Source organism: Serinus canaria, chromosome 4 (assembly GCF_022539315.1).
Source record: "Serinus canaria isolate serCan28SL12 chromosome 4, serCan2020, whole genome shotgun sequence".
NCBI lineage: Eukaryota > Metazoa > Chordata > Aves > Passeriformes > Fringillidae > Serinus > Serinus canaria.
Window position 1 is genome coordinate 58516282 of NC_066317.1, and position 25518 is coordinate 58541799.

General features: G+C 40.9%; 1 protein-coding gene across 2 annotated transcripts in view; it reads right to left on the reverse strand.

Moving 5' to 3' along the window:
- The window catches only part of STX18 (syntaxin 18), a 59896-nt gene extending 57371 nt beyond the window's left edge, over nt 1-2525 (reverse strand). The window contains exon 1 of one of the 2 annotated variants that reach the window (XM_030238740.2): nt 2316-2525. In XM_030238740.2, the coding sequence (XP_030094600.2) occupies nt 2316-2480 (165 nt within the window). In that variant the 5' untranslated portion in view covers nt 2481-2525. The remainder of the gene's footprint in view (nt 1-2315) is intronic. The other variant, XM_050973265.1, reaches the window with a different exon arrangement.
- Between the last annotated feature and the right edge of the window lie 22993 nt (nt 2526-25518).

Here is a 25518-nt window from a genome sequence, read left to right on the forward strand (position 1 = left end):
AACCCACACAGAATATAATGTTGAAAGGAGTAATTCTTTGTGTAGACTCTGTTATTTCACTACTTCCACATTTGCACATCAGATGGAGAACTTGCACTAAGGACTTTGGGCTTCTCTAGTTTGGAGAAAAGGAGGCTGAGGAGCAACCTCATTGCTCTACATTTTCCTGAGGAGGGGACATGAAAAAGGAAGTGCCAATCTTTTCCCTCTTGTATCCAGAGTCAGGATGACTGGGAATGGTTCAAATGACTGTGCCAGGGGACGCTTAGACTGGACATTAGGAAACATTTTATAATGAGCAGGTGGTTAAACATCACAAGAAGCTTCCCAGGGAGGTGGTTGGTGCCCCAAGCCTGTCAGTGTTCAAGGGGCATTTGGACAATTCCCTTAATAACTTGCTTTAACTTTTGCTCAACCCTGAAGAAGTCAGGCAATTGGAGTAGATGATGGTTGTAGGTCCTTTCCAACTGAAATACTCTATTCTGCAACCAAGTAAGGCATAAAGAAAGTGGTGACTAAGTGAAGCTTATTCAGGGTCTTTACTATTAGAGTGTTTGACACATCCGTGATCAAACTGAACTATACTTGGCTGAAACAAACAGATAAAATCATCATTTATTTTACTATAATCTTATTCATCTAGCTGCAGTTTCAATGTTTTATTCACACCTTAAAATGATGTTCTGTGGTCTGCTGTGCTGTTGGCTCACTGTCACTAAGGTACAGGACTTAGCACGGCCAGCCCACCTTGCTCCTTCTCACTGACCAGCTGTCAACAGGCACCATGTGCTCACACAGCAACACATTGCAGCTTTTGCTTCTTCTCCAAAGACATGTTTATATAAGGACCAGTAATTAAAACCATTGTCCCCCTCAGACAGTTCAGCTCATCCCCCTTGGCACTAGCTGTTTACTTCACCTGATGCTCTTACAAATTAAACAAGACATTCTACTCCATGCCTTTGTCCTTCTTTTTGTTGTCTGGACAGTGCACTGAGGAAATTCAGAAAAGGTGAGGAGTTCAGAGAAAAAACTGGGATCATCAGGAAACAGCAGCTGTGAACAGGGGTAAGCCAAAGAACCAGGGCAGAAAAAAAAGGCCATGGCTATAACATGCTATCACTGCACAGGACCACAGCAGGGCAAGGAGAAGAAGGAGGTGAAGGTAGGCTTGAGTATGAATAGAACTTTAAAAAGCAAAACTAAACTCGGGAATAGGCAAAAGCAAAGAAGCCCAGGTAGCAGGAAGGTAAGGGGGAGCAAAGACTAGAGGGAAGGAAGAGGTTGGCACGAACCTAGTCTGAGACTGTAAATACTCTGAAATACAGACACAGAAACTGAGCAGGAGGAATCAAAATGCAGACACAGAAAATACTAGTGGCAATGGGACAAAAGGCTTGTTCAGAGGGAACAAACAAATCCATGGCTATAAGAGTATCTAGAATGGAACCTAAAAACCTCATATTTCCTTGTGCTTCCTCTGCTACCATAAACCATTTGGCCATTTCTCATTTAGTCCCAAACTTGCAAATCCATTCTGTAAGTCTGTCTCCTCAGAGGTCTTTAGTTTTTCAACATGCAGTCTAGTACTTTATCAAAGACATGTTATTCAAACCCTGCCGCTGACTCAGAATGGAGGAAAACAACATGGAACAAAATTGTTTTTACAGAACGACTGTAGACTGAGGACTGCTATCAATGCCGATCATCTTTCACCTCTGTAATTCCTTAACTTTTCAGTGTTTGTCTTTGCAAGTCTTAAAACTTTCCGATGACCTTTGTACATCTAATCTGCCTAGGGCTGGCACTTAACTGCCACACCGTGTGACAGCCAACCACGCCAAAGGCAGCGCGTAGGGAGCAGCGCTGCAGACACAGACACAGAGGAACGCGTGTGCTACGGCACCGTTCTGTTACGTGGCAGCCAGCAGGAGGAACCGGCCGTCCCCACGCAGGCACGGGCCGAAGTGGCGGCGGATCCGCACGGACACAACCGCAGCCCCGGCAGGAGCCCGCGGCCCGCAGAGCCCCCGGGAGGGGCCGCGCCGCGGGGAACGCAGGCGACAGGCGGGCTCGGAGCCGGCCCCGGCCGCCGCGGCAGCGCCGGGCCCCGGCTCTCACGCGGCGCTCCCAGCCCACACCCGTGTGGGAAAGTGCTGCCCCGCGGCTCTTTGCGGACGACTCCGGGACCGCTCGCTCTCCCCGGGGAGCGCTGGACGCTCCGAGGCGGCGGTGAGAGCCGGGCTGCCCGCCCGGGAGGAGCCGCTGCCGGCGGCCCCGGCTGCCCCTCGCGCTCCCCCCGAGGCCGCACTCACCACCTCCCGCGCCCTGCTGGTGAAGTCGCTTTTGGAGCGGGCGGTGCCTCGCTTGAGCAGCTCGTCCCTGGCGCTGTCCCCCACCGCCGCCACCCCCAGCGCCTTGTTGCGGGTCTTCACGGTCTTCACGCTGGCCTTGAAGAGCAGGGTGATATCCACCGCCATGGCGGCCGCCGGTGCCGCCGCGCGCCCTTCCCCGCGCAACGCGGCCCCGCGCGGCGCGTTCCGGCTGAGGGGCGGGGAGGCCGCAGCGGCGCGGGAGCGGCTCCGGCCGCGCCAGGCCGGGGCCGCCCGGGATAGCAGCGCCCTGTGAGGGACAGGAGGGAACGGGATGGGACAGGATGGGAGGGGAGCCGTGTCCCGGCACAGCCTGCACGTGTAACCAGCGCTGTACGGAAAAGAGAACATGTACTGTATAACGACCCCCCCTCTGGGGCGTCCTGCCAGGTGTAGCCAAGCAGTGCTGGTGCAAGGCAGGTTAATTAGATTTGATTAATACATATTAACGAGGTTTGCGCTGCGATCTGGGGTAGGCGCTGGTGTAAGACTCCCCTTGGCAATGTCATCGGTGTAATCAGACGCTGATCTCCGTGGTGACACTGCCAGGACCTGAGGCAATGGCCTGAGGTTGTGTCGGGGAGGTTTAGGTGGGTTGTTAGAAAATGTTCTTCTCCTAGAGATGGATACTGGCACAGCCTCCCCAGGGAAAGAACCACAGCGCGAAGCCTGGCAGAGATCAGGAAGAGTTTGGGCACACGGTGTGACTCTTGGGGTGTCCTGTGCGGGACCAGGAGTTGGACCCGATGATCTTTGTGGGTCCCTTCCAACACAGAATATTCTGTGTTTCTGTGATTCCATGTATATCCCATGGCCACGTATCCCTGTGCAGGCAGAGCAACCTTGTTACACCTGGAGTGTGCAGCGATGGTTTTCTTTGCAGAAGAGAAAGCTGACTTCCCAGGTCCCCCAGTCTGCTGCCATCCTGCACTGGGGCAGTGTCACATCAGTACCTGCAAGGTGTATCACAATGTTTGTACTCTGATTCCAGAGTAAACTTTGTGAAATAACCTTTGTTATAGATGCAACTTTATTATAGGGTTCTGTCCAGAGGCCCAGCTACATGAGTTTACGTGACACAGTGGGGAAAGCTTTTGCCCAAATAACTAGTGGTATTTATGTAATTGTGCTTATGCATACATATGTGCCACCCAATGCTCCGGGATCCAGCAGACACCATGTAGTTTATAACTGTCCTTTCACTGACCAGAAGCACATTCATTCCCTGACACAGTCTCCAAAGAACACAATTTCAAAATCCTACTTCACCCCAGCAGACTGAAACTTAATCAACCAGAACTATTTTTCCTGTCTACTCCAGGGTATCAGGCTTTCTTCTCATGTTGATTACTACTCTGCTTTCAGTTCAGTTCCCATCAATTCAGCCTTAGCTGTATATTAGTGGTTCCCTCACAGTTATACTGTAATTAGCATTCATTCATACTTTGTTATTATTGTTCTATTTTAAGTTGTGTTTTTATTGTGGTATGAATACATATTTCTAATTAAAGGAATAAACTGTTTTAAGTCTCTGTCCTCGGTGCTGGATTTACCACGAGAATATATTTAAGGCATTAAATTAGTGGACAATGAAGGAGATTAAAGTTGTCATTCCAGGAATGCCAGCAGTACTTGATTGGACCCTGAGCCAAATACTTTCAAGATTAAGAAATTCAATATAATGATACTTCAGCAAAGGACATGTTTAATAAAGCTATGTGAAACACGCACATAGTAAATCAGATCCATTCAGGTATATCTCCTAATATTGATGGATTTTCTTTTCCTTGCATTACCAAAACCTGAGCAGTCACATTTAATAAACTTTCAGAAATGACTTGATCATGCTGACATCTTCAGTCTTAGACTCCTTGAAGACACTTCTGAGCCATGTTCATGAATGCTACCTTAAAGTAATTTTCATGTGCTGTGGTTCTGCCATCCTTTTCCTAATTAATAAGTCATTCCACATACACATTCTTTTACAGGCACATGCACAGGTCAGTTTTTGTCAGTAGAAATAAGAAGGACACATCTTGGCCCATGGTAGTATGCTGCTGAAAGTGTAGGTGATAGCGTTAACCTGTGGTTTTGTGCACATTCAACTATATGGTTTGTTCCAATATTTAATGAAGCAAAGATTTACACTCCCTTAAGGAATTCTCATTTAAGTGGCCATTGGATAAGAATCTAAGGAGGTTTTCGATTAGAGTGCTGCTTTTTTTACATTTAAACTGTAGAAATATGAAAGCTATTTTGAAATTTTGAACTTCACCTTCCCTTCCTGCTTTTAGAAAAACCAATGTGTTAGTGCCTGTGTCAAGTAATAGTTTAATTATTTTCTAATGAGATTTAGATTCTTTAAAATAACTGGAATACTCTGTAGATACTTTGACCAAAAAAAAGGAATCTACAGTTCATTAAAGCAGAGTAAATTTTAACAGACATACTTTATTTTACCTCCTAATTTTGCAAAAGTTTATACACATATTAAACTACTTTGAATACTCCCACTGAGGTCAGTGGAACCTCACAAGGCACACACATAACTCTTTTACTAGATCAGGACCTTAGCTGGAAATTCTTTGGGAACAAGATCATGTCTTTATTTCTTCTTTTACTTATTTATTTGTGCTTTATGCATGTGACCAATAGTTACTGAAAAACACCCTGAAACAGTAATAGTAATATTACACAACCAATTTTGAACCTCAGCAGTCTTAAAACTTCCATTCCAGCCCTAGGAAATAAACAGAGACACATTTTAGAAGAAACAGAGTATTAAAATTCCATATAGCTGATCTCATCTGTCAGAAATAGACTGAACAGTTAATCTGGCAAAAGAAAAAGTTAAAGTACCTTTTTAATGTGAAAGAAGGTTGCTCAAATGGTCTAACTCATTAGGTATATAATACCAGGGCCTCTGCTGTAGAGCTAGATAGCTTTGGAGATTACAACTGCTTTAAAATCAGTTGCTAAGAACTGGTGCCCAGAGTTTTCATTTGAACTTGATCTGAGCTTCCTGTATACAGTGACTGCATCTCCTCAGTAGTCATTTGCACTTCCACAGGCACCTTCTTTTAAAAGCTTAGAGCTTACTTTGGAGCAGATATGTTTCAATAGTACATGCTGGAGCTTCCTGTAATTGCTAAAAACACTCACCTTGAAATTTAAGATTTTAAGGCTGGAGTACAATTCCAAAAACACTCACAAAGCACTACAGTCCTACCTTGAGCAATGCAGGTAAATTGGTGAGACCACATGCACTGTGCACTCTGTTGTGCCCCAGCAGGAGCATGTCTGGAAGAGAAGAAATTAGGACATTGCAAACTACAACAGTTTTGTGTTCAGTGTGAGGACAGCAAACTGATCATCAGGTCTTGGTATAGCTGCCTGCTTAAATGGCAGTCCTAGGAAAATCTGCCAGCGAAAAGGAGTTCATGTTTCCCTGTGATTATCAATCAATGTGCCCATTAAAGAGGGGCTGGTGGGTTGTCTCACAGACAGGTAACTCCTCAAATTGTAATTTCCTTTGGTGTGAAAGACAGACAAAAGCTAAAAAGCTCCTGAACTTCCTCCTAATGTTATAAAGGTCCTGATTTGGCACAGGCAATAGAAAACTACCTGTACTCCATTTTATAAATTTTTTATTTTTTTCTGGCATAAACCCTGTAACTTTCTTTATGTGATGGCAGTGTTGCAAACTGAAGAGAATATCAAAAGGAAGGCAATTTACTCAAAGTGCACATTTGTAACCAAGACAAATTAGAAAGGGAGAAACTCCATTTGATGACAGTTTGAACTTTTGAGCCAGTAGTGTGCATACTTACAGGCTTACACTCAAAGTAAATACAACTTGGTGGACGTGCAGAGAAATCTTCAGTATTTAAAAGTGGGGCTGGAAGACAGTACAACCTGTACAAGGGAAGTATGGTCACTTCATTGAAACAAAGTCTTTTGGAAAGAATGGATATGAACTGCAACTTGTGTTGTTTGTGGCCACAAATATTGTCTGCAAGAAACCAGTTCAACTGGCAGGAGAGTGATCTTCCATTGATTCCGTGTTAACAGCATGCAAAAGTGATGGTAGGGTGGCCCTTACAAAAGGATGGGTAAAACAAAAATGCAAAAAGGGTAGAAAAATAAAAATGTAGAAAGAACCTATATAAAGAATTACTGTAAAGGAGAAGAGGGGAAAAAAATGGAAAGAGCTTCTCTGAAGTTATTTACAGACGATAGGAGAAAGGAAGTTATGAGATCTGGACCATTTTTTTTCAATTTTCTCACAAGAAACTCAAATCCTGCTGTGTACATAACAAACCATTAAACATGATGGTTGGATGGGCATTGAATTGATGTTATTTTATGTGCTTTGAAAGAGGAAAAATCAAATTGGAATTTTAATTCTGTTTCAATTGATGTAAACAGCAGTGGCTAACTGATATGTCAGGAACCAATGTCTTAATGCCTGAGTGCTTCCCACATTTACAGGGTCAGAAATAACAATAAGCCAAATCAAAGAAATTTCCATTGCTGGGATTTGAGTCAGGCCCAGCATATGTCACTAGAAATCCTACAAGGTCTTTGCCAAACCGAGAAAGGACTGGAGTAATTCCATAGCTCCATTTGGACATTTCTGAGGTTATGCAATGGCTCACTATCTGCTGGATATCATGCAGATTAGCAGGAGAATGACTTGTCACAGTTGCCTTTACAGTAGCTAAAGGCACCACCACTTTACACCACTAAAGGCACCAAATTAATTGACATTGCAGTACGCAAAATTAGGTTGTCTTTAATTCTGTTACTTATGACTTTAAGCTTCTGCATGTTCTCCCACTATTTCCCTGGTTTTGTTAATCTCCCTGACCCTATTTATGTCTCAGTTGCCCAAAGCACTACTGTGGGTACAAGGGAAGGGATGGGAACAAATACCTTGTGGAAGAAAGTGTAGGAAGGCTCTGCAACAGCCCCAGCTCAGACTGGTTTATTCTGTCAGTGAACAAACACTAAAACACAAACCAGCACAAATAAATCAGGCAGAGTAGCCTTACAGAGAATAATTTTATTCTCATTTGTTTAGTAACTCCACAAAGCCAGTGGAAGAGGCATAGAAATAAACTGTTTGACTCTATTTTTGTTTATCTTGGTAGAAGCAGGAGTTGAACTAGATGTAAATGGGTGTTAGAGCACTTTTGGCAGGTTTGTAGCCTTCATAACAGCTCTGTATAGAGATCCCTGAGCTGGCTCCAAGCAGACTGGCATGTCCACAGCATACTGGATTCAGTGCCCTGGCTGGTTTCTGCCAAAGTGTAATCATATCCCTTTTCAGCTTAGATTTATACAAAGGCATTATTATTGCAATATGGAATGTACCTTACCTGACAGGGTCTTTTCATGTTGATGACTGAGCCAGTGACCTGGTTTTCCTGGTCATTTTGTCTTTTCCAGCTGATGAACCTGCAGTTTAGAGGAGAGATCTTTCTTGTTAGTGCCTAGACGAAAATAAATAAATAATTTATATTCCTTAACTCTAAATAATCTCAGAGTTGGTACAGTCTCAGCTCATTCTCTAGTCACCTCTACAGCCAGCAGCCCTTTTGGTACATGTGCCATTCATTCTAAGGGACATCTGTGGTGGGTGAGAAGCATCTTATTCTTCAAGAACCTGTTTTCACAACCAGGTTTAGATCAGACCTTTAGCCCAGACTGGGCATCCTTAGAGATTAGATTAGTATAATTTTTCAGGTCATGATGATTCCTGTGATAAAAATGTAATACACCAAAATGAAATGATTCAATACTTCCTTGAGAACACTGGAGGGAGCTCACAGAAAGAGACAGGAAAAAAAGAGAAAAGGTGGCAAGAAAGAGAAGTTGTTTCAGTTCTGTGAAAAGTTCAGTCAATATTTACACTTACAGATTGCATTTCATTTCAATACATGTACAAATATAGGAAAGAGGTATTTTTGCTTATATTAAATTCTGGTGATTTTTCTCTGAATTTGTAGCCTGGCATCATTGCAACTTTCTGTTTTGAACACATTTAATCAGAAAACATGCTTAAGAGGCCTTTTCTTTTTAATTTAAATTATGTTTATTTGAGTTCTCTTGTTTCTGTTCACTTGGCTTCATGCTCTGCAGTCTGACATTTAATCTAAAATGAGGGAGAGGGACTTTGGCAAGCTGTAGTTATACATCCCCTAGGAAAATGCCATCATCTTCAGTGAACACAATATAATGAGGAGGTGTCCCATTACATAATTGGGGAGGCATTGTCTTTTATATGCATTCTGGTTCATTTTTCACACTAAATTTATCTTACTAAACATCTGCTTTGAGTAAAGAGAGTTTTGTGATATTTCAACCATGACCTCTCTGGAAGTCCAAATGATTTTGCTTTATGTTTCAGACTGAAGTATTCTTTTGAAACATTTCCCTTTACTATATGATAATCAGTGTGTTAACATGAGCTGATTAATCCCATCAGTCAACACTGATACCATGGCTCTTGTGCCCTTTCCCTAATAAACTCCTGGTTATAAAATCACTGGCTTCCTAAATTAATTCAGGGCAATCCTGCAGATTATGGAGGTCAAATTTGATGATCACAGTGGTCCACTCTGGCATGTAATCTATGAATCTCTAACTCAAACTGGAAGAACTACAAATAACTGTACCATAGCAGTAAATGAAGAAATAAAACCAGCTGCTTTTAAGAGAGATCTTGATATATTAGTGAAAAAGGTTACATAAACTGATTGTCTGAAATAGTTGGAGCAAGGATTTGGTGTCTCTGTAGCACTTCCAGATCTATTTTACTGTGATTCAATTGCTCATCAGCTTGCTCTCATTTTTAATATTTGTTTTATAACAGTTTTTGATACAGTTACTAGGATAACAAATTAAAGATGGATTTTAGCTTTTTAAAGAAAGGCTCTCTTTCATTTCAGATGACAGACTGAATTGAGGCCTATGAATAATGCTTGTGTTGACCTGCCAGAATATGTCTTCACAGCAATGAATTCTCAAATACCCAGGCTGAGTTTATTCATTTTGAAGTCAATGGGAGGGAAGGCAATACAGCCCAGTGCTGAATCAGGCTGCATTTTAGCATAACAGTAATCATATAGTGGAGTTTTTAAAAAAATTTGCAAAAGCCACATTTGGTTTTCTGTGCGTGACTTTTGCTATAGAGTTTATCTGCTCAAAATCCCACTGCCATGCAGCATGTGTTCAATTAAAATGTTCAAAATGTGTTGCAGAGTTACAGTTCTTTCCTGTCCTAGTAGCTTGTAAGATTGGACAGAGTTGCAGCTCAGGGAAGAGCTGAACTGAATGAATATGGGGTATGGAGACATTTCCAAGAAAAGTAGGAAGTGGGTTTGGTAATTTATTCGGTAACACGCTAAGAATCTGGTCCAATTAAAATAATGGGTAAAGTTTATACTGGCTCAGAGGGAATAAATACAAAGCAAACCATTTTAAAAACAAGCTTCTTACTCCAGAGATACATCTCAGATGAGACAATAGGAGTCTCCCATTCCTTTTTGTCATTACCAGTTTCATGGCTGTTTATAACAGGATTGAGACTGGGAAAAGGATTGTAGACCATCTTGTCTTGGCTAAATTTCATCTCCAGTAGCTGTTTAACTACCTTCATTTCATCCTGTGGTTTCCATTATTTATAGTAGTGCTAGATTTTACTACCCTTGCTGCATTTTCCTCAAAATGTACTTGTCTTCCACTAACAGGTGACTGGCTCCTGGTATGTTTTGCTGCCTCATGGAAAGATTTATGGAATTGCGTAAGTATCTGTGAAACACTTAGAGCTACTTGTTTGAAAAAGACCTAGGAGATGCTAGCTTAAATTCATAATCATTGGATATCCCAGTATGTAAGACAAAAGATTAAAGCAAAAACATAGCTTCTTTTTTTCACATTTCCCCTCACTCTATTTCATTAAAGGTTACTATTTCTAGTGCTGTTTCTATTTCTTTGGCTGCTGGTTGGCAAAGCCCCAGCAGATGGCTGGCAGGGCGGGCGGGAGGAGCGGGGCGCGGGTGCAGTTCCGTGGGCTCCGGGGCGCTGCGGCTGCGGCGGGCGCTGACAGAGCCGGCCCTGCCCGCCCGTGCCCTGGGCTCTCATTGCCGCTTGTGTGGCTGCCCAGACCCAGAGCGGATCGCCTTGCATCTCCTGTAGGCTTATGTTTCCATCGGATTGGCTTGCTCACGAGTGCCAGCATATTTAATGCAGCGAGGATGCATAACCAGAGGCGAGCGGGAGGTCAGGACTCCCTTTTCCAGCAATGACCCCGTGCAAGGGTGATGGGAACTGAGAGAGAAACCATACCTGTGCAATCACTACTGATTATGGCTGCCCTTGTTTCTGGGTATCTAATTTAAGTTATGTTTAGAACATGTGAAGTTGAAAATCCTCTGATAATCAGATACCTTTATGGTTCTCAAATTTAGCTCACACACACAAAATTACAGAAAATCTTGGCTACAATTATTTTTCTTGGGGCTTTATCTCTAGGGAAATCTCTCAGACATGGATTATTTGGTTGTTACCTGTATGGAGATGAGCATCAAAACCCTCTTCTTTATGACTATGGGGTGCTATAATACAAATATGAGAAAACAAAATAACACTAAATTTATCTTCTAAGGTTAGTATCAAATGAGTGGATTTCAAAGATATATTAAAAATACCATTTGTTTTGTCCTAAAAAAAATTTAGAAACTTTTCTCAAAGTTAGAAAAGTTTTAAAAGAAAAGTAAGAAAAGAATATTTAGAAAGACATACCTTGCAGTGTATCATGTCACGTGAATTTTAACATCTCTGCCTATAATCCAAACTTTGAATCAAGATTGAGTGGGTATCAGCAATCACGCATCACCAAACCCATTTATTCAATTCATTGTCTCCTTTCCTTTCCAATTCATAACTGCTTGCAACATACATGCTTAAACTTGCAGCTGTAATTCATTTGTCAACACATTTCCATTAACTAACCACAAATTATCAGCTTCAGTTCTCTAGGTCTGACTACAGGTAAATTTTCCCTTAGTCCAACACACTTTAGAGCTCAAATGGAGATTTTGAATGTGATTACAAGTGATAATATATGTAATGATAGTAATGTTTTGCGCTAGAAAGGGTATTTTTAGACTTCCATGCTTGTGAATGCATTTGGGTAGAACTAAATTACTATGAAACCATATATGTTGTACATATGGTCCAATGCACATGACTGTGGAATTGTACAGTGATTTTAAAAGAACGTGTTTAGCAACTTTATAGCTTAACAATTAATTTTAATCATCTGAACTATAAATATGTAAGTTAAGAGAATTTTAAAAGAATATTTCCTGTAGGAGAAATGTAACTGTGGATTAGAATTTTCCTTGGAGAATGATATTACTTAGGCATGGGCAGGGTGGTCTTTCCCATCTGATTCACCAGGTGAGAAGGAACATGAGGTTCCTCCACAGCTCAAAACCACTTCCCGAGAGTTCTGACGTAGCATTGTTAGAGAAGTCTGGTTCTCTGGGGTGCTTTGTGAGCAGAGATGAAGGGGCTGTGGGTCTATAGGGAACAAGCCCAAGCTTCAATGCATGGAAAACTCTTGTGTTATTCACGGCTGCCACTGAGGGAGCTGAGCAGAGCTGAATTTGTTTGACTGCCTCGGGAGTGAGAGCAGGGCACTGGCAGACACTTATGTGTTTCCAGCTTTGTGAATTCAGGAGCCTTAAATAACCCGTGTGATCACAGGCAGCTTATGAGTGCTGGTGGACACATGCCTCAAAGCCCACTTACTAATTCAGTGAACTATTTTCTTTTTCGTACTCTCTTGCAAAAGAAATTAAATTCTTCAGGTGCATTCAGTTTCAAATAGTGTTAGGTTGGGCTAATTGCTGATATTATTTCTAGCAGAAAGCTTGAAGACCGAGGTTTTCATGTTGGCATGCAGCAAGTATCACCAGACATCACTTACTGGAGAATGCTGTCTCAAAACAAAACTTCAAATCAAAAAACTCTAAAGCCTTTCCAAAGGCACATGTGTTATATTCATTCACAAACTGCACTAAATATAAAGACTGTTTTTTCTGTACTTTCAGATCCAAAAGATAGCACTTTTCTCAATGACTTGAAGAAAGGAAGCCAGGCAGATAGAAACCTAGAAAAAAATATGAAAATATGATTGGTTTTATCTGAAAGATGCCTCATTCTGTAATTTTTGAAATGGCAGCAATAATCTTGCTCTTAGTTTCAAAGGGTAGGTTTACTTTTACGAAAATTTCTGTTTCTCATTTGCTTTATTGCATCACTTCCTTGTTTGTATGACAGGTTTTACAAGTGAAACGGTTGACTACAAAATATTAAAACTTGACTGCTTCTAATTGAAACAGTGTAAATCCTGAACCCACTTGTTCAGCTTTTTCACCACCTTTCCCCAAGTGACTACAGATTTGCCCCCCCAAAAGAATTTTAGATTTTTACAATCCAAATTGTAAAATCCAAAGAATTTTAGATTTTAACAATCCAAATTGTTAAGCATGATAACCCATACATACATGTGTTTTCACATACATTTCTTTTATACTTAGAAGTCAAGTTGGTGTAATCCTGCGGATCCCCAGTCTTTGTGAGTTGATTTTGAAGCAATGTCCATGGTCAGCTCTTGTCAAAATGTAGCTAAATTCCTAAAGGATTGTCAAATCTACGCAACCCTTTTACATTGAGACAGTCATATTAGCACAAACATGGTCATAGACTATTTGTTCACACTTGACTGAATTTATGACAGCTTAACTATTTTAAAAAGAAAATGTCTTTATGATAACATAACAGCATCCAGATTAAGGGATTATAGCAATTTGATTTGTCTTTTTGTTTGTTTGTTTGTTGCCGGCTTTTTGCAAATTATTGATTTGGTCAAATTGTTGGGTGCAAAAATTGCGTGTAGATCAGGCCTCAGATCATGCTCTTATTAGCAAACCAAACACTGGTTTTGTTTTTGTTGCTGACGTTGTTTGTTTTCATTGCTGTCTGAATGAGCCTTTTATGGTCTCTGGCTCTGCCTGGCTGACTGCACCCGATTGTATTTAATTACATTTACTCAGTAGTTTTAGCCGGGATCCCCGGCCATTACCTATCAAGTCCAATCGCTATTATTTAAATCCAATGACTCAGAATCAGAGAATTTATCTTTTACACAGTTATTGCCTAAACATCCAGCATAAGCATGCAGAGATCTGGAGGACTTGTTCTGACTGCGCTGATTAAAGGCAAAGAGCAAGATGGATGGAGTCAGTTGTGATCAGCAGGCTACAGCGTCCTGCTGTGCTCCAGTCTCTGCCATTGTGCGGGGCTCTGGGTACCAGACTCGCCATGGTCCTCTCAGGTCTAAAAGGAAAGCTGGCTTTGTTTGCCTGTAAGCATCTGCAAACTGTTCTGACACATGATCTACCCTCTCAGCAAGGCCACTCATTAGGCTGATTATCACTTCAAAGTTTGTATTATCATCCATCTCTAAAGGCAATTAGGAATGGGTGGCTTTGAGTATCAGACACTGGGTGACACTAAGTGACTCATCTTTATTGATTCTTTTGTGAGCAGAGACAGTGATTGAGATGATAGGATTGCAGCCTACCTGCCCCTTTGACTGGTAAATACTGAAGAAAAACGGTGTGTAATTAACTGACAGTTAATATAGGTTCTGTTTAGTGTTCAGAAAGCACAATAGTGGAAGCTGCCCAAAAGGAACAAAGTAATGAAACTCCTTTGACAAGTTAAACTCTAAAGCCAACTGTGTAATTATCTGACAGTTAAAGGGGGGAGGGGAGGGCCGGGCTCAGTATTTATGAGACCAAAGGAATTCCTGCGCCTGAACAATGGGGACAGATACTGACAATACTCATAACAGCTACACAAAATATTTGTTTGTGCAAGCCTGCCTTTCAAGAGAATAATGATCGGTTTAAGGGTCAGAGGAAGCTTTGCCGTTTTGGATCTCCAGATTCCCGGAGCCAGTGCGCGGGGCTGGGGCTGGAGGTGGAGCTGGAGTTGAAGCTGGGGCTGGAGCTGGGGCTAAGCTGGGGCTGGAGCTGGGGCTAGGCTGGGTCTGGAGCTAGGGATGGAACTGGGGCTGGAGCTGGGGCTGAGCTGGGTCTGGAGCTGGGTCTGGAGCTGGGGATGAAGCTGGGGCTGAGCTGGGTCTGGAGCTAGGGATGGAGCTGGGGCTGGAGCTGGGTCTGAGCTGGGGCTGGAGCTGGGGCTGAGCTGGGTCTGGAGCTGGGGCTGAGCTGGGGCTGAGCTGGGGCTGGAGCTGGGGCTGAGCTGGGGCTGGAGCTGGGGATGGAGCTGGGGCTGAGCTGGGGATGGAGCTGGGGCTGGAGCTGGGGCTGAGCTGGGGCTGGAGCTGGGGCTGAGCTGGGGCTGGAGCTGGGGATGGAGCTGGGGCTGGGCTGGGGATGGAGCTGGGGATGGAGCTGGGGATGGAGCTGGGGCTGAGCTGGGGATGGAGCTGGGGCTGAGCTGGGGCTGAGCTGGGGATGGAGCTGGGGCTGGAGCTGGGGCTGAGCTGGGGACCGAGCTGGGGATGGAGCTGAGGCTGGGCTCAGTGCTGCCAGGGCTGTGGGACATAAATCAGATTAACAAACCACTGCTGGGAAAGTCAGACTGGCACAAAAGGGCCAGAGCCTGGGCTGCATGAAGAATTGTATTGGCAAAACTTGATTCACCCTGGCTGGCATTCATGTGTAATGTTGTCCCACTAGCAAATTCTTCATTTTTTCAGCACAGTTATAAACATTCCTGTTTACACAGTGATTCAAACCTGTCAGAACAAGCCTTCTGTCGATTACCAGCAAAGCAATCTAGGGTCTCACTCACTGGTCCTCTCCTGCAACACAATAAACTATTCTCTGTGAATGCACTCTCCCACGATGCAGTGTTCTGGCATAATTTTGAAATCTTCTGCATGAGGATCACAGTAAACAAGGAAGAAAATATCCAATTTATATTTGAGTTTGACCCATATTGTTTTGGAAAAGGATATACTCTGTCTTTTTCCTCCTGGAGGTGTTAAGGAGAGAGCCACCTGACTCTTAAAGTTCTCAAAGAGGGAGTTCAGTTACTGAAATGAGCCCTGTGGTAGGTATTGAACCCTAAAGAGATGATCAGGGTGTTGGAAATGTCAGAGTAGATCCTTTCAGAGTCTTTAGGGTAGTAATTTTGGACTGAAGGCTATTTAATATTACTTGTGATTTCATCACCCTATGATTATGGGGACTTCTGTCTTAATATTGTATAAACTGTCAATGCATAAGTAATGCTTTAGGGTTTTTTGTCAGCTGAGAGCCACAAAGTATATGTCAAACTAAATAAGCCTGAGAATGTCTCCATGAGATGGGCAAAAAAGGAAAACATGACAGCCCTGCAGATTTTAAAAGGTATGTGCGTATACAGCATATAAATGAAGAGGAAGTACCTTGTTGAAAGAGCACTGCTACATGATTTTCTTTCCTCTTGTCTTCTGTTAACTTCCCATTGACCTTTCCTTTCTGCAGAGTAAGGCTTTGGGGACACATGGCAATGATAGCTAGGGCTTCTCATTTGGGTTGTCTCTGAGGTAAATGATTTCCCAACAGATAGCACTGATCACATCTTGCTGGACATGCTCACAGCCGGGAAGAAAATTTATCTGTGGAGTTTGTGGCATTCAGTGAAGGCCCAGGTAAGGAAAAGATTAGGACATAGGGAGCTGTGAGGTTAGGCATGGCAGGGAAGGTGAATTGATGGAGATTCAGTTAAAAGGGGTGGTCAAATCTTCAGGCAGTATCTGTAACTTGTGGCAGTGGGAGACAAGCAATCCATGTGGACAGAGGCATGTACTGGTTATCTACTTTTTGTCATCATGGTAAATCATGAGCTGAATATGGGATGGCTGGAAAATCTCTAGATGTGTCAGCAGAGGATTAGGCAAACACAAGCAAAATATTGCAACTGTACATGGTCATCCTGAAAATGCTGCAGAAAGAGAATATTGTACTGAGTTTGGATAGTTTCTACTTTTTCCAAAGGAAAAAGGTAGCCGGTATACAAAACAGCTTTAAAGATGTGTGAATGACTAAAAATCCCAATTATTTAATTTTTCTAAAAGAAACTTAAGACCATTCAAAATCATCAATTTACTTGAGATATTTTAATCTCTCAGATAAATACTTAACAAGAATCAACATCTGGAAACTGAAAGTATCCAAATCCAGACAAACAAAAAAAAATCATACATTTAAAAAAATGTCCCATTGAAAGATGTTACACAAGAATGGAAGGTTACATAGGGGTGAAGTGGTTGAGTTTTGGTCTTAAATCAACAAGTCTGTAATAATTAAGAAATAGGCCAGAGGGAATGGAGGAAGGGTGCCACTATAAAATTATCCAGCTTGTAGGATGATGAAGGGCCAATAACTAGATAACTGTGTTTTCCCCTTAGCATTTATTTTTTATGAGAGAGTGAAGTACAGAGGAGCTGAGGAGGGAGTGAGAAGTGGAAAGATGCATACATAGCAGCTTGCAGATTCTGCTGAAGCACGACAGATCTCTGGAATCCTGGCCCTGATGCTGTTGGCCTGCTGTGCCTTTGGCAAGTCATGATGTCTTGTAAAGATTTTAATTCCCCAGGCATCCTGTGATTATCTTATCGGCTTGAAATGAAGTCGTAAGAGTGCTGCTTCTGAAAAAAACAGTTGAACACTCACAAACAGGTTTTATTGCAATACAATAAGAGAACAAATCCAGAGAACTTTAACATGGTTAGTGTCTAACTTCCAAATCACATCCCAGTCATGTTTCTGAGTCTTCTTGCGAAAAATTTAGGATCAATTTCAAAGACTTGCACTGATACAGCAATCAAAAACAATCAACTGAGAAATGCAGAATATAACAGAAAGTAATAGCAGGCAGAAGAATTGTCAGCAGGCAACAGTGTGACAAAGGGACCGACTACGTTAGTTTTAATTGTGTTAGACTGTTTTATTCTTCACAAGATATTTCTTATTACAATACTAAGACATTTCAAATTCACATAATCTAAAGATTTTCCTTTGGACATGCTGTTATAGCTACCCTTTTCCACAAAGTGCACAGAAAAGTCAGACAAGAGGAAAAGAAAGCTTCAAGCACGATGTTTGATGTTTGGTATTTTATTTTGACCTTCACTACTCATTTGTTAGTGCATCCTACTTTCTCACTTTTACCTTCTTTCCAGTTTAATCTGATCCAAACAAATTGTACACCAACAGTCATTTTCATTCGGGTCTTGTTCACTGAGATACTTAGCAAACAATCAACTGACGAACAAGATAAGGACAGAAAAAGAAAGCTAAGCTTTTGTTTAGATAGTGCAATCACAGATAAAGACCTAAGCAGGCCTGCATATACTCAAGAAGTAGTGATATTATCTTTAAAGCTGTGGCACTGCGGTTGCCCTTGCTTGCTATATGTGCTCATGAAGGCTAATTTAAAAATAATTGGAAATGTACACAGTCCAAACTTTTTTTTTTTTCCCTTTTGGTTTAGAGAAAAGTTTGTTATCTGCTTTTGAGTCTTTGTGGCTTTAGTTTGGAAAAAGCAAAGCAAAAGGACCAACGCCTGCCCTCCCCAAAAGAACCATAGAAATCATCACCTAAACTGACAAGACAAGAGGAAACAGGAAAAAAAAAAGCTGTTACAGTATGGAAGCCACTCTTCTCATTAGGACTCAGTTTTATTAGTGGTGTTGGAGAGCTGGTACCATGACTATAAATGTAGTAGCAATTCTATGGAAAAAAACCAACACCATAGGAAAAAAGCTTTGCTTTTGAGTCCAATATTTCAAAGCACTTCATGAACATTAGCAAAATACACTTCAGAACTTCCCTGTGGAGTAGGTAGGAAAGATTAAGCCCCCCTCATGGATGGACATGCTGAGTTCCAAAGAGCTCAGGTGAGTGGCCTGAGGTGAAGCAGCAGGTCCTGCAGGCTGGGGAAGGGAACCCTGACCTCCTGACACTGCCTCTATGCCCTAAGCACAGGACCTCTGCCTTCTGCAATTGTCCATGTCAAGTAATAGTCTCTAGATGAAATCCACAGGACACTGCAGGCTCTGCAGGCATTTCTTTGGCACTTTTCACTAGCACTGCAGTCATACAATCTCGCTTTGGGAAAGCATGCTCTCATTTAAAATACATTCAAAACCATAACTATTCATTTACTCTGTGAGACAATACATATATACAGTTAGAATACAACCAAATATTTAACTTGATGAAAGAAACAAATATTTCATTTGATGAATATGAGCTTTGCTAGCAGGTTTTGCTAAGAAGACATACTTGAATGTTGTTCTTACAATACAATAAGTGTTTAAATACAATACTTATACAATATATATTTGCAAAAAAAATGTTGCTAGAATATATGTTTTGTTATAAATATGTCCTCAAATGATATTTAAATATGGATCTAAGGATTTTTTTTTAAATATGAGCAACTTCAAACTTGTGCCTGCAGGTTCTTCATGTCAGAGAAATAGGCTTTTTGTAAAGTTTTATCAGGATAGCTTTGTGTGTCTGAGGAATTGTTTCTTTCCTTTAGTTTGTGTCATACAAAGATTTAAACCACCGCTTCTGCAATTATCGCTGTGCAACGAGAAACCTAAATTTACCTAGAGACAATCTAAAGAGAGGATAAACTTGCCTAGAACTATTCTGATTGAAGCCTTGTGCTGACTGCAGACAAACAGCTCCAGCCAAGGCACTGTGTGTGGACACAGGTGTTCACACGCTTTTTAAAGATCTGTGAAAAGTGGTGTTGTGCTTGTCTGCTCTTTTGCCTCCTCAGAAGATCAAAGCAGAAGCAAAAGTAAAACTTTCCCAATGTCTTGTGCCACAAAACTCAAGGATGGAAAGGTGAAATTTGGCTGCTGGCGAGCAGAAGGGTGTGATTGATCAATAAAACACAAAACCAGAGAGGCAATAAAAAGGAAAAGGTTAAGGTATTCTGAGGGGAATAAGGTGTGAATGTGGTGCAGTGGAATGAGAGAAACTAACGAAAGGATTCTATGTAAGGTAAAGACTATAATACCCATATTTTAAACAGGCAGGTTTAAAAGATGGGGACAGAAAAGGAAGAGAAGAATCAACTGAAAGTTTGAAAAGTCAAACATCAAGGAGGAGCTGAAGGGAAATCTGAGCCACCAGAAAAAGTCATGCTGTGGAAATATTACAGGTTAAGCAATAATCTATTTTATCTGTAGTTTGGAAGTTTGGAACAGAGAACAGGGATGAGCTGAGGAAGAAATGAAATTTCAAAGGAAAGTAAAAAGTTCTAAATCAGATCTAGATCTGGCTCCAGGATTCACACATCCTCTGGAGTTTTGCTGAGCTTATAAAGGGAGGAGCCATTAAAGACTGGATTCAGATTCACTCACACTAAAGATACATGGTTTTGGTTTGATACCATCTTAAGAGAAAACCCCATATAAAACAGCTAGGAGTTAGGTCTCTATAGAGGCTAAAATATAGAGTATTATGGTGATTGATATTTGTTTAGGAGTCAAATTTGTTCTGCATGAAAAAGCCAGGGAAAGGGTTCCTCTTCTCTGATTCACTGAACAGAAGGTAATTGAAAGATCTCTTTATGGCAGGATTTACAACCCCCAGTCTCAGTCGTTTTGAGCTAAATAATAATGCATTTGCATCGTAAGTGTATCTAATTTGAATCTCCCTTCCTGCCTAAACACTTTGAAAAGATGCATGCCTTGAGGTGTCTGCCTGAATAAAATTCCTGTGGAACTAAGGCTAACAAATAAAGTATGTCGTGGTGTGTTAGAATCTGCTCTGCCCTGGAGAATAGCTCCCCTGATAAACTGTCTGATTTATAATGACAACTGCTCCCACTGTTGTATACAAGTATACCTTACAGTAATGGGGAATTAAAGAGGCTTTCATGTGAAGCAAATATTTAGCTTTGAAGTCAGTGGGAGCTGAGAGAGCCCAGCACCTCACAGGATTAGTCCCTTGGGAATTAACCTTTTCACCTTACTATAGAAGAAGGATGAAATTTTAAGACAGGATTTTAATGGTGAGAGCCTACAAAGTAATAGGAAGGATGAGAATTCATAGCAGTGAATTACCTTCAACTGACACTGGGATAGTTCTATAAGACTACATAACTTTCTCAGCACCTTATCCCTGCTAAGACTTACTCAGAATTAGTTTTCATGGGAAACGTAGCCTGTGGTCCTTTGTCATAAGCTTGATCACATGGTATAAGAGCTTCAGGAGGGGACTTTATGTTGTTTAAGTTGCTGTATTAACTCATCAGCACCACATCAACTATGCAAAAGAAAGAGCAGTTTTTATGTTTTCCTGTGAGAAAGTTTCCATCTGCTTTTTAGCTTCTGTTCAGTGTTTGAATTAGCAAAAGTGACCATGGAAATCCAACTCATTCTGCAGTTTCTCAGTCAAAAAGAAAAACATTTTTTTCCAGGTATTCTTTTGTTGATGATGATATTAAAAGTGACTTTTAAATTGGCTGTTGTGAAACAAACAGAATCTGCCATTAAGGGAAAAGACAAACTGCTTATAATTAGTTCTGGCAGCTGGAGGATGGCACTCCCGCTGTTTCTGCTGCTGGCACTGTCAAGTACATCATGTCACAATGCATGAATTATCTGAGGTCAGCTCTTCAACACACCAAATTGCTACCAATTATTAATTAATTAGTATCATTATGGGACTGCCTTAAGGGCCTTATCAGTCCCCTTGAAACAAATAAAGTGACTAGGAAAGAAAAGGCAGTAGATGTGATTAGTGGTGAGAAAAAAAGTAATTCTAAGGAAAACATCACATGAGTCTAATCTTGCAAGATACTTACTGATCCCAACCTGATCTCCAATGCCCTCCTTACCATGTGCAAATGCATTTGAATTACATGAGAATATAAATCAGCTGTTACATGTTAATGTATTTTTCATGCCTGAAATTTTGTGATTTAAACATTACTGTTCAGCTGGGTTCTTTTATCTTGCTTTACCTGCTCTTCCTCTGAAAACTTTCCCTACCATACTTTAGGAGCTGTGTCTCATAAGGGGTGTAGTTATAATGCTGAATGGTGCTGTAGCTAACATCGTGCTATCTGTCTTCTGAAATAACCTGGAGAACTTAATACTGCAAAGCTTCCAGTGCAATGCAAAAGTTAAATAACTTAGAATAGGGGTTAAAAGAAAAAAATGCAATGAGAGGGGAAGAAAGATGCAGTTTATTATCTGGTGATTACAGGTTAAGAATGGGTGAGACAGAAAGTTGCTAATTCTACCTGAGTGCCACTTATGGAGTAAATTCCCTATTTGTGGAAAAATCCTCACCATCAGCATAGGCTGCAGTCATTGTGCCTGTACACAAATCAACACACAATTCAACACATACCTAAAGCACATGCCTTCTGCCATGACACTGGGTTGGGCAGGGTAAAGGGTGTGCAAAATTTGTCAGATTGTGATGGCTTGCTTGGTATCATCCAAGTTTTCCAGACTTCTCCAGGCATTGGAAAGTGCTAATTATAAAATTTCTAAAACTATGAGGTGATGATCACTAAAAATATAGTGAGTCAGGCAACATGGGACCACAGAAATGCAGAGGCTGTGGCTATGTGTTGATTGTAATCTCCCTCTCTGCAGAAAAATCTGTCTGCTAAAATGCCTATCAACTGACATAAAGGAAGATGAAAATATATTTGATTGATGGACATTAGTAAGGAGTCAGCAAATAGTTCTTTAGCTCAAGTAAGAGTTAAATACGTTTTTAGGAGATAACACCAGGATTTTTTCCTGAAAGTATGCTGTAGTCTAAACCACAGGAAAGAGACATTTGTAACTTTTTCATTTTCCTAGAGTTCATCACTGGAATATCAGTGAACCAACATTTCAGATAAAATCAGCACCCACCTATGAGGAATGTTTACCTACCAGGGAAGTGAGACTTACATTTCAAATGTTCTTGGCACACAGCAGATCCCAGAGTAGAGCTTATGGGGAGGGACTTTCTTCTGTTAAGTGGTGCTGAATTCTTGAAGATCAGGCACTTATTTTGGCACAGAAGGAAGGAAATCATGTCTTCCTAAAACACTTCCTAAGAGCCTCAGTTCTGCATATCTTCCTAAGAGCCTCAATTCTGCATATTGGAATAAGCTGTTAAGAAATTAGAGCAATGCAGTAGGGGACAGTCATCTCTGTTTTTAGGTATTCTTTTTGCATGTTTTGCCACAAAACTTTAATGAAACTCTGTGCTATTCTGTTTTAAATACTTTTCATAACGTTTCTAGGAAATAAGTAAGGCAAAAGAGCTAATCTCAGACACAAGTGATTTAAATCATGGCTGTTCATTATTGTCTCAAAGCTGTCTCAGCAAGGCTTTTAAAAAATATATTGCCACTATTATATGTAATTGCTGTAATTGTATTTTGGGTCCATAATGAATGAGGAGGTTTATCAACACATACTCTTTCTTCAAATGCACCACAATCATGATGAATATAGTAATAAGCAAAGAATGCCAAAGAAGAAAGGAGAAGAGAGTTCTGGAGACAAAAAGGGAAAAAAAAAAGGAATTTTTCCAACTGAGAAAAGGCCATTTCCTGTGTGGATTCCAGTTTTCAAAAATTTGGTCTGCATTGTCATGTCCTTAAAAATGTGGCAGCTCTAATGCATGCAATAGAGAAAATATCAATCTTACTATTTAATCCCTCCATCCCCAAATCTACCTCCTTTGTTGGTTAATCATTTAATTATTACTTTTTGACTTGAAAGACATTTTTGCTTAGCTAGGAGAGTAAGGACTGAGTCAGGACTTCAGAATGTGGCCTGCTAAAGAAAGTAAATAAAGGGGCCTTTACATAATTTTGCCATTCTTCTATCCAGTTTTGCTTTTTCAGTTTTCAGTTTAATTGCTATTCAGTCATGGATGCATTTTAAGGGAGCAGTAAAACTTACAAATGTGTGATTTGACCTGACTATTAGGAATTATATCACTTGAGACATTCAGGACAAAGAAATATCCCAGGGGTTCCAGTTACTGCTTTGTAAAACAACATTTTCTATAACAAATTAATTAATTGCTCCAAAGAACAGAGTTTCTATGCTACATTTAAATTTCTTCTGAAATACATGTGTGAAAAGTTCAGAAGGTATCCTCCATCAGCAAAATTGCACTGTCATTTGTTCATATGCACATATTAGACAAAAAAGAGTGGATGTTTCTGAGGGTTGGTGGCATCAGGTTTGAAACTACAATGTCAACACAGTCTTCCCAAATAACCTGATCTCCAGCAGGATCTAAAGATACTTCTTCCAATACTTTCAGTGGAAGAACACATTCTGTTGCGAGTTCACCCACAACACAAAAGGGTTTCCTACAAGCACTTCTTGCCCAAAACAGTTTTAAAGAGACTTTCATTATGTTGTGACAAAAACCACAAGAGAATGGAGAATTTTTTTGTGTTTTTTGTAGAATCTGGACATTCATAATGAACTGTTCTAAACAGACCATCATCTTTGCCTTGTGTTGTTATGTTACTGAGAGTGCAAACAACTCTCTTAGTCTTTCCTGTGAATTAGGATTCCTTTTCCTCAGGTTCCCACTGTTTAGCTCCCTGAAGAAAACATTTAATCTTTGTGCCCACTTCTGGGAGATGTTTCTGGAGCAGCCTTTGGACACCAGTTTGGTACAGAATCTGCTAACCTGCACCTCACAGTGACCATGTTTGGATGAGCACACTCAGGGATTCATGGCCAATTCCTTTAGACAGAGGTAGACTAAGGAAGAAGTCTTATGACATTCCTGTGGTTTTGATGTGACATGTCAGGCATGCTTTGTCTTCTACAGCACTGTGTACATTGTACCACAAGTAACAGATCCAGACATGAGAGGTAACCTGCTACTGATAAGACCAGTATTAAATTACTTTCAGAGAAGACAGAAACATACTTCAAGTCCTGATTTATTTTTTTTCCTGCATCAGTTGCAGTGAAGCCACCTTACCAGAACCAGTATAAGGTCTGCCTTTTTCCTCAAGGAAAGAGCTTTCACATTATCCACAACTGAATGGAAATTAAAAATACATGATAACTTTCAGAAATAGTAACTAGTAGGCAAAAGAGTAAATTTTTTTCAGATTATTTTTTACCACTATCAGGACTATGTCAAGCAGTTTGAGGCCTCAAATTACATTTCATGAAGTTGGTTTTTGAAAGACAGTAGGAATGGAAATTGCCATGGCCTCTGCTCATTATAAAGGGAAATGTTTTGCATTTCAACATTCTCTATCAGTGCTGTGAGCTCAGCTAACCCTCTGTGAGCTCCTGAGAACCAGACTATCAACCAGCCAGAAAACAGCCATAAAAAAAAGTAACATGGATCTCTTTGTTTTCCATTTTCCTTTGACTCAAATGGAAGATAAAAATAAGAAAATTGGATTAAAAACCATTTTGGTCTCACTTCTGGCATTTGGACTCCTTGTACAGGCATACACTAAATTGTAGCTTCCCCAAAATCTTCAGACCAGAGTCACCCTACAGGAGCTCATGAAACAATTCTCAGGCAGCAGACTGGGGTGAGAAATAAGCACTTTAGGGTGGGTATGTCTGGTTTGTCTCAGCTCTATTTTATATTAGAGTCTTTTCACTAGAGTCTTTCCGTGTTAGAGGGCATGGCCACACTGGGTAGATGGTTGTCCCTGCAGCTGCTCCTGTGAGCTCTGCCAAATGGGCTCAGTGCTCTTACAGGGGTGGCCTAAAATGGTACCAGCACACCTGGAACTTTAATTCTTTGAGGCCTTTCAAACTCCTTTTTGGGTGTCCATAAACAAAGAGATTGATAAAAAGGATCTACAACTGTGACCCAACTGCTGCACAGAGACAAAACACATCTGTGTTCTCCCCTTCAAATTAAGAAGGTTAATTTGGAAGGAAAACCGTGGAGTCTAGAAATATGTGTCAAATAGTTATGAAGATACTAGGATTTATTAATAGAACTGGCTCATTTTCTTACCACAAAGTTTCTTCTTATCAGAAAGTGACTTTTTTTGATCAGTCTGGTAT